Here is a 13,951-nt window from a genome sequence, read left to right on the forward strand (position 1 = left end):
AGAACCAGTTATTTAATTTTCAGCAGCAGGAACAAAACAGAAGACATATATTTAACAGAACATTAACCAACAATTTAGTATATTTTTTTTCAGTATTTACTGTGCCTACTGTTGCTGTTTTACAGCTTCCATTCTTTTCAAGAATCTTGCTTTCAGTTTTCCAAAGAAATCTGCAGGGATATTTTTCCACACCTCCAAAGTTCAGTCTTAGAAGTTGGTTGCATTTTCTGCTTTTCATGATCCAAGTAATCCTGCGTTCAGGAATGTTGAGGGCTGGACTCTGTGGCGGTCAGCCCGTTGTTCTGAGAACACCAGCAGCTTCATTGCTCGCTTTGCAAATTTTCTTGGAGCTTAATTTTCTGGTTTCTCTCAAGGGTTTTGGTGGTCTTCCAGACCCTTCATGGTTATTAGTCCTATATGTTCTATATCTTTTGACAAATCTTTTAAACTTCTATATCTTCACGCCTGCAAGTGGATCAGCTTATATCGAATCTGCTCAAAAATGATATAGTTAATTGTCGTTTTGATGGAGGGTGGTCTCTGACTTTTTTGCAGTACTGCATCTCTCCAGATAGAAAATACAGAGGCAGTTAAAAAAGAGTTTTTTAAAAGAAAAGAAGCCCAGCCTTTTCATCATCTTTAAATAAAATCTGAGCTTGAGTATATCCTTGTACACATGCTGTGAACTTATGTCTCCTCTTCTGTCTTGCTGATCCAGGAATGACGGGCAATTATCTACTAACAAACCCACTTCTACGGCCCCAAGGCACTAACAACCCATACAATACCTTACTGGCCGAAACGGTCGTATGTAACACTCCTACGGCTCCTGTCTTTAACTCTCCAGGTGCGCTTACTAAACCACTGCAGTTCAACAACAGCAAAATGGTCTTCTTTTCTTTGCTCTTAGATTTTCCCTGATGTCTGGTGACTGAGAGCAGAGTGCAGTGTAGTATTACTCTCTCAGCACATCCAGCTCACAGATGGCATATGCTGAAATATATTTATTACAGTGGCACACTCTCGCTGATTGATGTCTTTTGATTTCTTTTTTTTCTCTTCCAAGATATACTGTGCTACATTCTAAACCTCGTTCTTATTGTTTCAATGAGAGAGTGATACTACCTGCACTTGTTTTATATTTTTCCATGCTTTGATATTTCCTTATGATTAATTCTGTGATAGATTCTATTGTCACTGGATAGTAAGTGATTACTAGCAAGTGAGCTGAAGCTTTCAATTTAATGTTAACAGAAACGTTTGATGCTTCTTCCTTTTTACGATTAGTTCAGTTATGAATTCTCTTAAACATAAGGCACTTACATTTGTATGTTAAGATGGATATGCATTATATAAGCTAAACTGGCTTTATATTGATTCACAGTTTTGCGCCAGAGTATTTATTCAAATATTGTGACCTTTTGGAAATTGATGTGAAACCTTACTATCTATTTGCTCTGCTTTTTCCCCTCTCGCTGCATCCCTCTAGTGACCTACAGAGAGACAAGTATGGGAGTAAAACTTAACTTTGCCTATCAAATGTAAATTTTTTTCAGCATGATTTTCTCAACAAAAAAAAAAAAACAAGAAAGAAAGAAAGAAAAGAGAAAGAAATAATGGCACAATCACTGGTTTAACCTCAAGCCATCTATATTCAGTGAGCAAGTGGTTCAGAAACCAATAAAAATGTTTTAAAATGTTTCATCTCTTAAAGTCCCTCTAGATTTCAACAGGGCAGTTATTAATACCATAGTAAACAAGTTTTCTCAACTTTAAGTTTATGCACGTTATTTGTAAAGGGATTTGATTCAAAGATGCGGTTCCCCCTTTTCTCTCCTCATTAAATGATTATTCGGAAGGTGTTTGTCACAGATATAGAATATGAAATCTGGAATAGTAGCTTGCACAAATAACTTTCAACTCTCCAACTGAGAAATGGCTAACAGGCAGTAAATGAACTGAATGCATTTTTTGCAGCAAATGCTTTTATATTTTCTGTTGTGAATACTGACCACTTGTATAGTCGTTACCTCAGTAACCCTGGCTGAGGAAATATGATCTGTAAATCATTTTATTACTCAGCCATCATGGAGCTTTTTTCATTCTTATCCTCTAGCCCTTCAGCCGTTCACCTAAATGGAGAGTGATTTGTACTGATAGTAGTAAATAGTATGAATATCACTCTAGAAGTTGCTTCTAATCTTTTTCTCTTCCTTCATTACAAGTACATTTCATTCCAGCTGTTCTTTCCAAATTCTGATCTTTTGCTTTGTTTTTTCTTCGATTGCATCCATATTATTTGGTTGCTATCAGTGACGAGAACATAGTCATAATAAACATCTATTTCTTTCACACATTCCACATCCCTCAGCTTCACCCTCTTACCTCTCCCCGAATGTTTCCTTTAGCTTCCCTTTTCTCAGGATACCAAACCCCTGCTAGGCACTACAAATGCATCTTTTCACCTCCCTTTATTTTCCTGTGTGTCCTTTTTTTTTTCTTCACTTTTTCGTTGCATGACCCCTGTCTGAAGAGGTTCCAAGAATCATCTAACCTATCCCAACTGTGTATTCTATTAGGCTGCTGCTCAAAAAAAAAAAAAACTGCTACATGTAGTCTATCACTGCAAGCTGAAAGGAGAGCAGATCGGTAGGCTTTAGTTCACCCTTTACCTGCTCAGAGCAGCACAGCTTGCATACCCACTCAGTTAGCCACAGACTTAACGTCCAAGCACGGAGAACAAACAAACAGGACGGGTACATTTAATGAGGAGAGGAGCTCGTAATTGTCCATGTGATTTAATTTGCTGAACCCTTGCTTACGCTAACTTTGTAAATTTTACTTTGATTTCTGTTTCCTTTCTTTCTTCCTTTCTTTCTGTCGGTGATTACTCATCATGTTTTACACTAAAATCATTTGTGTTTGTTTCGTTTTCTTTTGTACATCAGCTACTCTTAGGCCAGATAGCCTGAACAGACAGACATGATGTGAGTTGTCTAAAGTGAGTCATTTCCACTTGCCTGTCTGTTGTGCTGTTGGATGGTTGCTTGTTGGCTTCCTCGTAGTGAGAGATTTTGGCTGTGTTTCTTTTTTTTTCTTTTCTTTTCTTTTCTTTTTCTTTTTTTTTTTTTGGTTCCTTTTTCGCTGGCCATGGCTCTGTTCATTCTCTTTTTCTCATACTCTCCCACCTCTCTCCTGTCACCCCCCATCAACTCTCTTCTCACTCTGTCTCCTGAAATAAGCTGGAAGACTGATGAATTATGTTAACATCGTAGCTTGCCCATCTGTGGCTCCACATCTGTGATGTTCTTTAAAATGTGTGTTTGTGATGTTTGTGATTTGCTGACTAATTTTTGATGTTGCTTAGGATATATTAACTATCAAGCAAGAACATATTGAAAAATTGCATTCACCCATTTTTGATCATACACCTAGCATTCATTTAGAGCACTTTGCCAAATTGAATGATACATAATATGATTTTATGTCATTGTACTAACTACCCTGTGAATAGAGAACCCAGGTCCTAAACAACATCTTTATTTTTTTATTTATTATTATTATTTTTTAAACATTTTCTGTCATTGCAGGGCCTGTAGTAACTAACATACACCCCTCACATGTTCTGTTGTTCTAGGACACTCAATGAACAATGCCAGGGATACAAGTGCAATGGATACTCTACCGCTAAATGGTAACTTCAACAACAGCTATTCGCTTCGGAACGGCGACTACGGCGACAGCGTGCAGGTGGTGGACTGCGGACTTGGCCTGGACGACGCTGCCTTTGAGAAGATGATCATCTCAGAGCTTGTGCACAACAACCTCAGGGCCTGTGGCAAAAGCCACCGCTCTGAGTCACGCATTAACACCAAAAAGGTGGCAGGGGCAGACGTTGGCAGCCAGGATGACATTATTGTAGCTGAAACTTCATCTTTGGTGCACTTGGGCACTGAGACTAATCATATAGTGGGGGGGCTGAGCCTGCACCCTCATCACCACCATACCCACAACCCCCACCATCCACGTGAACTGGAGGCCCCATTAATTCCTCAGCGGACTCACTCGCTCCTGTACCACACACAGGAGAGAGCGAGGACCGAGCCGGCTGCCCCGCTGCCGCCCCATAGCTATGCCACCCAGCTACCCGCCCAGCCCCAGGCCCAGGACAGCCTGCAGTCGCCCAACAGAGACTCGCTGTACGCCAGCCTGCCCAATCTGAGAGACTCACCCTCGGCCGAGAGCGGCCCGGACACACTCGAGGACCTCTCACCCTCTAAACAAAGCGAAAGCGAGGACGTTTACTATAAGAGCATGCCCAACTTAGGGGCTAGCAGCCAGCAGCTCCACGCCTACTATCAGATAAGCAGGGGAAGCAGTGACGGTTACATAATCCCCATCACTAAAGAGGGCTGCATCCCAGAGGGAGATGTACGGGAAGGACAGATGCAACTAGTCACAAGCCTTTAAAAAAAAAAAAAAAAAAAAAAACAGTTTGAATTTTTTCAATCAGCTCCACTCACCGGGACAATGTGTACTGGGGGGGATGGTTACAGAAGAACGTTTCAAATCACTCTTCCTCTTTCTTCCTTTCACTTCGTTCTGCCACTCTTTCACTGGCATCCCCCCAAAGATGAACAAGGCCAGAGCTCGGCCGGATCGCAGCGCGATTCCGCTCGTTCGAATTCTCACCGACCCGACTGTAAATACAACGTCGTTCGAACGCGGGGTTTGACGGACAAGCGAAGTCTTCATCCAATAGTGCTGCTGCTGTTAAATGACTAATAACAATGGAATGATTTCACATAAAAAAATAGAAAAATGTACCAAAAAAATAGTATTTCTCATTTCAGCGCATACAAATGTTTGTCAGAATTGTACATAGGTTCACAATATTTCAAATCCAATTTTGTATTATATACAAAATGGAGTGTCCAGGACCTAAGCAGATATGTGTACTACGATTGTATAGAGATATTCCTAATGGGACTTGTTCATTTAGGAATTCACTACCCTGGATCCAAGGCCCCTTCTTTACAACGAAGATTGGATTGTGCTGTATAACCACTAGCAATCAAACCCCAGGCCTTATCTTTTCTCAGTTGTACAGTAAAAACCATCAAGGGTAATGGCATAAAAAATATATATTTTGTTGTATTTCTGGTGTACAATAAAAAAGGCAACCATAAGTTATAAAAAGGATACATTTTAATTAAGTCTTTAATTAAGGCAATTCTGGAGAGACTATTGTGTGAAAGTTGCACATATATAACAAAAAAAATGTGTTTATTCTTACACTTCATTCATTGTGGTGTGTTTGGAAGAGGATTAAGATGAAATGAGCGAGCGCAGAGCTTAGAAAGGTTGCTGACATCAAATTCTGTCTCGTTCATGAAAATGAGTTTGCTGCACCAAAGCATCGGGCTTTAGTATCAAATTAGGATTTTCTCGCCCTGTTTAAAAAGATTCCGTGCGAATCTGGACAGGCATGAAAGTCACTCAAGACCACAGCCAAACATCATATGAGGCTTTTCCAGACACGTTCTTCCAGCTAGGTTCAGATATTTATTTATTAAATTATTCTCAAAGAAAAAAAAACGAACCAAAAAAAAACAAACAAGAAAAAAAGGTACTTTGGAACCGTTCTTTTTGTGAATACATTACAGCACTGGTTCATTCTTTGCATTACCATGTTATTAAGGAGCCCATACAAAAATGTAAAGTTCAACACTTGTTTAACAATAAATAAATGTGAATTTTTTTGGCTATTATAACGAGTTTTCATTCTCACGACCTTCGAGTGCTGTGTGAGTGGCTGTGTGCATCTGAGCAAGACGTGACTTACTTCAGATTAATTAAGCGTTCTATTATTTTGACAGCTCTATCGTCAAGTGCTTATCTCAATTGGCGAAGTCTTCAAGGCTGTTTTCAACACGACGGAAACCCATTGTAAGACGATGCTCAGCATTTACAGTAATTTGGGCACAAACACAGATGGAAAACAATTAAAAGCCGCTTCGTGTTTGGCTACTCGTGCTGAAAAGATGCTTGAGAGGGCTGTTGAGCTATTAGCCACCGAGGAATCTGCCGGGCTCTTGTAGAAAAGACCCTCTTTGTGAAGCTCGTTTTGTAAAATTGAACCGTCTCACAGTGTCATTCACGTCAACTGGCCGGTGACCCGAAACACTCTCGCTCAAACTCATCTACTGTATTCCTCCAAATTCATCCATCACTTACCGCGATCTCTGTCACTGTGCGGTGCTCGAACACAACCCTCATCTCTAAAGCTCGTTTGACAGGTGCAGATCAAATTACAGTGGGGAAGAAGTGCTCGGTTGTTTCTTAGCCTTGTTGATCTTAACAGTGCAATTCAAAGAAGTTTCTTCAGAAGACAATTCAGTGAAATCTTGAATTTCACCATGATTCCATTCAGTTCCGTTACAGTTCTTTAGCAGTTCACATGGCAAAAACTGATATCTTGGCAAGTGAGAATGTGTTGAATCTATTCAAATACATCGAGTGTTTGTCACTGTAGCATTGTTGTGAGAGTGATCATCTTTTTTTGTGATTCGTTTATTATTTCTCATTTAAAGGGGGAAAAAAAAAGCTAACAGCCTCCCCCCAACCTGGTCCACACACACGTGGGACTTACAAGCAAGACCAATTTATAGATGCAGCATAGGAGTTACATCACAACTTAAACACATCGTATAGTTAAGCGAGCAAAGGGGTCCTGACTTTAGATATTCTGTGAACCCATATGTGAAGAGTTCTAGCAGCAGTGTTGCTGAATCTTGCAGATGATGTTCCAGATAGTGAGAGTAATCTTACCTACTGAGCAAGTTTTATTCTGTTGGCAGATCATTTTTCTAGTGAGTAAATAATAAACAATAAAGAATTAACAGGAATGAGCCAAAAATGTCAAGAATGAAGTGAAATCATTTTGTAATATTCTTCCAACAACCTCAAAGTGAGACATATTTGATCTATGGATGCCATTCAAAATTGCACTTTTTCCAGTGCATCTTGACCTAAAAATATACTGAATATGCAAATGAGATTATTTCATTGAAAAGGAAAACAAAGCAAGCATTTTATTATTACGTTTACAGTGCAGTGTAAACGTCAGAGACCAGAGACCCTTCATGTATGTCATTTCCAGACAAAACAGCCACTTGAAAAGTGAGTCCACTCTTTGCCTTTATCACAGCTTCCAGTCTTTTGACTTGCTTTCAGTTTTTCAAACAAATCTGCAGGGATGTTTCTCCAAAGTTCAGTCTTAAACGTTGGTTGCATTTTCTCCTCACGATCCGAGTAATGCTGGTTACAAATTTAGACCCATCAGTTGGGAAGATGTTCATCTACTTCTTTTTCTCAGTAACAGCTTCTCAGCAGCTACGCATCTTTTCAGACTCATAACACTGAGATGTCCTCTCACAGAGGAAGGATGGACAGAAACACCTGTGGATCAGCTTGGTTTCTCTCTTAGAAATGAAAGCTTTAAGTGCTGTTTATCTCATCTGGACAGTTTGGTGCTCTACCAGGTTTATGTATCACTCCGACTTTTAAACATTTCTTTCAGTTCAGCTCCAGCTCATTTTGACTTTCCCCTTCCTGATCTTGTGATTATTGAGTAGTAAGTCTCTTCAGGAATATCTTGTTTTTTGTGGAAAATAATCAAATATAGGGGGTGCTCTCTCACTTTTGGGTGCTGAAAAACAGCCTAAGAACTTTATTCCGGACAAAAAAAATGAGTGCATACAGAATATCACTGTGCCACGTTCTCTTCTCACATTAAATCCATGCAGCTACACCACCACCACCAGAGTTTGAGGCGCTAATGCATTTTCATAGCCCTGGTGTCTTTAGATTGAAGTTATTCACACTGTTAACCATTTGCATGATGTATGTTGAACATATTTCCTAAAAAACCCCCCAAAACGCTGGGAGTTAAAAATCTCAATTTCTGAAGCGAACAGGGACACAGCTTGTTTAATTGATAGGGATGGAGCGCAGGTTCTAACCTTGAATGCAAGTTCACTTTGCAACTGAATATTGATTCTGCATTGCCTTGCTGATAGCAAGCGTGCGGGGTGACTGACAGAGAGCCGGCCATAAATATAATAAACGTCTCTGAAGTATTGTTGTTTCTGGTTAAGATTCCGGAGGAGCGTTCGGACAGAAATTGTCATACAGCATTGGTCAGTAATGACCCAGGAGTTCTTGCACTGGTATTTCTAAGAAATGTAAAGTCAGTTTCAAAAATGTTTCTTTTGGCTAGTAAAGTAACTTCATTGGCATAATAGATGTTTAAACCGGTGTAAATGTAGATTTAAAAGCTCTTAAACGAGCAAAGAAGGTACACCTATCTTTCCACTCACAACAAACTGATTCAACAAACAGACCTTGCTTCACAGCTTTGGAGGCTGTGTTGATAACTAGCAATAACAAAGTGCTTTATCTCCACTGCATCCTGATTCCTGACAGGTCACCTTGTGATGTGGATTTAATATTCACAGGTGTCGTCTATATTATTCTTCCACACCGTCATAAGGTTTAACCCCATCAAGGTGCCTCCACACTATAGATCTAGCTTTAAAATTTAATATCTTTTGAACCCCAGGTTCAGCTTTAATAAAGCTGTCCTATAGACCGTCTCTTTGAGTGAAGCGTCTGTACTTTGTAGGAAATTAATTTGCTTGCAAGTGCGTGTCTTGTTTGTGTTTATGTTTACTGCTAATGCACCTTTCTTTCAGCCGTTTTTTTTTGGCTTGATAATATAAAGGTGTTAATAATTTAGCATGTGTATACAAAGCTGCACATCTCTACTACAAATGCGAATGTAAGCTTTGTTTGCAGCACCTTCAGGTTACAAACAATTCGGCTCAAAGTGGAATGTGTGCAGATGTTAGATCTTAGATCTAGCCTGATAAGTGGGGTTCATTGTAACAAACTGAGAGGATACTTGTCGGAGTGGCTAAAAAGTTGGTAAATCAATGCAATGCAATTAATTCAGTGCACTTCTATGCTGTTTGAAAGGAAAGACCTTTCAAGCCTAAATGCATAAAAATCTCTGCATCAAAGCAACAAATTAAATCAATTTAATTTATTATCTCTCTAGGACATATTTGATACATTTGTGCGGAAAAACGTCCCAAAATATTAGGAATTCCCATTGCATTCACTGGGAGCATTGGTTATATCACTGTGTTAAAACTACCTCCGCCATGTGGATGCTGTACTTTAGCCTGGCTAGCTTTTACTGCTTCCAAACAGCTCTAGCTTGTCTCCAAGAGCGTGATTACAAGAGTACAATGATATGTGTGACATAGATACATATGTACATATTGTTAACTAAAAAAAAGGCAAGTATTTATTATACCTTGGTTACTTTACAAGAGGGCAAAAATGTTCTTAACTTCTAATGCAGATCAATGTAAAGAGAATATGTTCTAAGCAAATTCATCATGAAATTGACAAGCAATGTAAAGGGTAGCTGCTGCGATCAAATGATGTTGGGAAAAAAATAAATAAAAATAGAGATGTTTGTTTTTTTTTGACAGTAATGACCTGTGTATATTTATTCAGTAATAATAATTCCAAAATTCACAGATGAGGTTGGGAATACCTAACGTTGACCTACCTGGACCATGATAGTTTGCGCCCAGCTCTCTACTGTAGTAAACACGACCAATGTGCTTACCAAAACCATAATTATCCAAAGCTTTGTATCTCCGTTTAAATTTCAATTACACTCGAGTCTGAGGTCCTGCTGGCTGGTCAGGGTTTGAGGAGGCTTTTAAATCCAGTAATAGCTGGATGTCTGAATGTAAACCGTACATTAGGTTAACTGTTATCTCAATATTACCAAATGCTGTGAGTCATCAAATGGCTACATGCTATTTTAGTCTCCTCTGGCAGAGAGGCTTTTTCGCTGGATGTGTAATTAGTCCGTGGCTGTTGAGTTTGAGAGCAGTGTCGTCCGTGGAGCTGGATGAAATGGCCTCATTACTGCGGAGCAGAATAGCATGAATGGAGAAGCCTTACTGCTTCTCTGAATGTGTTGTTTTTATTTGTACCGTTTAGCTGAGGGGCCAGTGTGTTTTGGTCTTTTTTTTTTTTCCTTTGAAGACTTGACTTAATTTTAGGACTTTGATCAAGCCGATTTTGATCTCACTGCTCAGAATTGCCCCCAAATGCCTGCTTAAAAGTGACTTTCAGTGACTATTAGAGGGAAACAAAGAGTACAATCCCACTAGCACCTCACTGCAGTGAATGGAGGCTGATACTGAGAGCTCTGCTCAGTAATGCTGTGGCAGTGTCCAAATAAAAGTAATGTTTACAATCACAATAAGCAAAATAATTGTAGTATTATTATTGTTTTTGTTATTATATTGTGCAGTGTGCTGTTACACTGTTGTGTAATCTTGTTTAATCATTCAAATGTTGGATAACTTGGGGGGTAAATTTCCCTCTTGGGTAAAACAAATCTTTATCAAATAATAGGGCCAAATGTGCACTAGTAGTAATAATAATAATAATAATAATAATAATAATAATAATAATGATGATTATTATCATAATCATCATAATCATATGTATTATTATTACTATTGTTATTATATAAAATACTATTGCAATAATAATGAAAACAATTCTATATTAATTGTGTTAAATTATGTATATGTATATTATATAATACTTGTAATTATAATTAATTGTATTACGTTTGTTTTATTTATATATATATATATATATATATATATATATATATATATATATATATATATATATTTTTTAATTAATTGTATATATCAATACATATAATTATTAATTATATATAATTATAACAATACATATAATTAATAATATACTATTATTATTATGTAAGATAATTATTCATAACAACAATAAAGGTAATAAAGCAATAATAATACAATTTACATATTATTATGCATTTCTATAATCATAACTGCTATGTAATACACAAAATTAGCATTTTAGATGATTTTGTTTTGCAATGATCTGTGTTTTGTCATAGTTTATTCAAATTAAGTGGAATTATTTAGGCATAAATTCATAAAGACTTAAAAGGAGACTTTTGTGATGTTGTTTTGATTAATGACATATAAGTTTTATAAAATCCAAAGACTAGAAATAGTGAGAGAGAAATGATGAGATATTAATTATACATTCTGAAAAACGTGTAAAAAAGTTTTCACTTTTCAGTAAATAAACGCTGTTGAGGGGGATTTTCCCCGTTTCCCCCCCACATGTGGAGGACTGTAATCATCTAATCATACCTGATCATTTCAGTTTAAAGATCAATAAACAGGAGATCCAGATGACGCAGTTCTGACCATTCTAATGTGTCTGTAATCATCAGGAAAGTGAATCGTTTTTTAAAAAATATATTTTACTAATTTATTCATGAGAAACAGAACCTATTAATAACCTGTGAACTGTAACTGAGCCAGTTTACCCAGGAGGCCGGTTTTCTGCTGTCCCTGGTCAGACGTTAAAAGACATCTTAAAACGGCTTGAATTTAAAAGTGCAAATTAACCTTCAATTAACAGAAATCATACTGAATACTGTAGCAGCACATCGAACACAGACCAACATGCAGCATAAAACAACATCTGACTGTTTCAGGTGAGGTCAGTAGTGGTGGCCAGTTGCCAGAAATCTGACCACTATTGTGTAACAAGGCAAGAATTTTAAATTGATGCCAAATTTCATAATATTTAACATTGTTTTTAACAATTTTACTGAAAAATGTACTCAACACAGCACACTGTGAGGTTGATGCCAAGTTGGACAGAAAGGCACTATAGGCAACGACATCATTAAACATTTGAAGTGTTTTTCTTCTGTTGTTGTTTGTTTTCAAGGCATTTGTTTCTGTTGGCTGAAATGCTGGACAACTGAGGTGTTGACAAAATTGCAGAGGTTTCAGTCGTGTTTGTGCAAATTATATGCAGTAAACATAAACAGTGCAAAACAAGGTGAATAATCATATAATAAAATAAATCTGAATAAGTTGTAATATTTAGTCATATAAATAAAAATATACTGATCATGTTTGTTACAATAGGTCTTTTTCTTTATTTTAAGCTGTAAGAAAACGGGGACTTTTATTCTAGTAAAACCAAACGTTTATTTTATTGCTGTTGGAACAAAATCTCCAAAACAGACTTCAGAGAAAACAGAAGTTCGTCCTCACTGTAGGTTAATCTACATTCTCCAAACAAGATGGTTCTTCAAGGGTTCTTTAGGAAAGAAAGTGGTTCTACATAGAACCATGAACACTCAAAGAACCATTAGCATGCTTAAATGGTTTGTTGCATGGTGAAATGGTTCTTCAGAGTGATGGAGAATGTGTTGTTTATGGTTCTGTATAGAACCTTTTATATAGAACCGAAAAGGGTTCTGCTATTGTTACGAACTTGATACTGTAACGTTTTCCATCAAATTGAAGACCTATGCCACCATGCAGAGAACCATTTAGGCATGCAGATCTATATTGCACACTAAAGAACCCTTGAAGAACCATCTTTTTAAATGAGCGTAACGCGATTTTATTCCACGTTTAGAGAACAAAAAGGTACAGAACTGTCACTGAGGTGGTCAAGGCTACATCCTCAGTACCTTCAGTTAGGGAACCTGATTGTACCATAATCTATTGAAATGATATGTTTTTGAAGTTTTGACCTCTCTTATGTCCAGGCTTTTAGTGCTATTTGTCTGTTTTAAATTATTAGCATATGAAAATGTATTAAAATGCTTCTCTATGCTGGGAAAAAACGTACTTAAGATCCACTTAAGGTTGTACGTTTGTTTGAACCCTGATGAGTAAAAAAAGGTACATGAACAGTCCCTTTTTTCTGGCCGTGCAGGTCACAGACCCTTTATTGGTGACCCAAGATTGTCCCAATAATGACAATTAAAATGACAATAAAATACTGGCTGTTGAGCTGCGTTACTCTTACAGTTACAGAAGAGTTACTGTTTAATTACAGATACTGACTGTAAATGGTGACGCTGTCTTTTTAGTTCTGTTTTTTTAGCTGGAACAAACACTCAACAGACTCTCAGCCACATATGAAAAACATATGTGGGTTAGGATTAGGTTTTGGGTTGAGGTTAAGGTTAGGGTTGAGGTTAGGTTTAGGATTAGGGCCAGGGTTAGGGTTAGGTGTTGGGTAAGGTTTGTGAGCAAAGTAAAGGTCTTGAATGCAAACGCCGCTACTGTGTACTTGTGTCCTTCCCTTCCATCTCCCACTACATGCCATGTTATTTCCCCTCTCCCCCCAGCTACATCTGAGGGGAACGTAACATATGGGGGCTCGTCCAGATGTGCCTGGCTGTACCTGTGTAGACAGAATGGCTACGAGTAAATTTGATCTGCATGATTTTATTTCTAATCCGAGTTATGATACATGCAAAAAGGATGATTTGGTCTCTCTAGCTGGCCACTTCAATCTCTTCATTTCGAGGGCTTTGTTAAAGTCTGAGAACATCTACACACATTTAATTCAGTGTATTTAGAGGCTTCACTGATCTGTTGTCGATGTGTTACAGATAATCTGTTAAGAGTTTATTAATCATCTATAAAGGACCACTCCAGATAAAGTGTTAGGCAACTGAAGTCACTTTATACAGCTGTTACATTAATGTTGACACGCAACTAGTAGCCAATAGTTTACTGTCATTTTGAAAGTAAGATATTAGTGAATGTCTGCTTCTTAAGAGCGGAGGCGCAGTGATGTCATTGTTCCGCTGCATGTCCGATTACAAAACCTGTATTTGTTCTTACATATATTTTTCACACAATTAAAAAACATTGATCTTTAAATTGTATGATTATTTCACGAAGAGTAGTCGAACAGAAACTCTCCGGAATCTTGTTCCGCTGACATTCACTGACGTTCTGTGTGTCTTTTCCGTTTC

At 37.8% G+C, this 13,951-nt stretch overlaps 1 protein-coding gene across 50 annotated transcripts in view; it reads left to right on the plus strand.

Moving 5' to 3' along the window:
* Positions 1 to 5,768, plus strand: part of adgrl2a (adhesion G protein-coupled receptor L2a) — a 101,817-nt gene extending 96,049 nt beyond the window's left edge. For 13 of the 50 annotated variants that reach the window (XM_037545240.1, XM_037545234.1, XM_037545237.1 and 10 more), the window contains 2 exons: positions 719 to 847; positions 3,638 to 5,768. In XM_037545240.1, the coding sequence (XP_037401137.1) occupies positions 719 to 847; positions 3,638 to 4,470 (962 nt within the window). In that variant the 3' untranslated portion in view covers positions 4,471 to 5,768. Of the gene's footprint in view, positions 1 to 718; positions 848 to 1,489; positions 1,542 to 2,948; positions 3,002 to 3,637 lie in introns of all 50 variants that reach the window. The other 37 variants (XM_037545246.1, XM_037545249.1, XM_037545245.1 and 34 more) reach the window with 11 other exon arrangements.
* The last annotated feature ends 8,183 nt before the right edge of the window (positions 5,769 to 13,951 follow it).

This window comes from Pygocentrus nattereri, chromosome 15 (genome assembly GCF_015220715.1).
Source record: "Pygocentrus nattereri isolate fPygNat1 chromosome 15, fPygNat1.pri, whole genome shotgun sequence".
Classification (NCBI taxonomy): domain Eukaryota; kingdom Metazoa; phylum Chordata; class Actinopteri; order Characiformes; family Serrasalmidae; genus Pygocentrus; species Pygocentrus nattereri.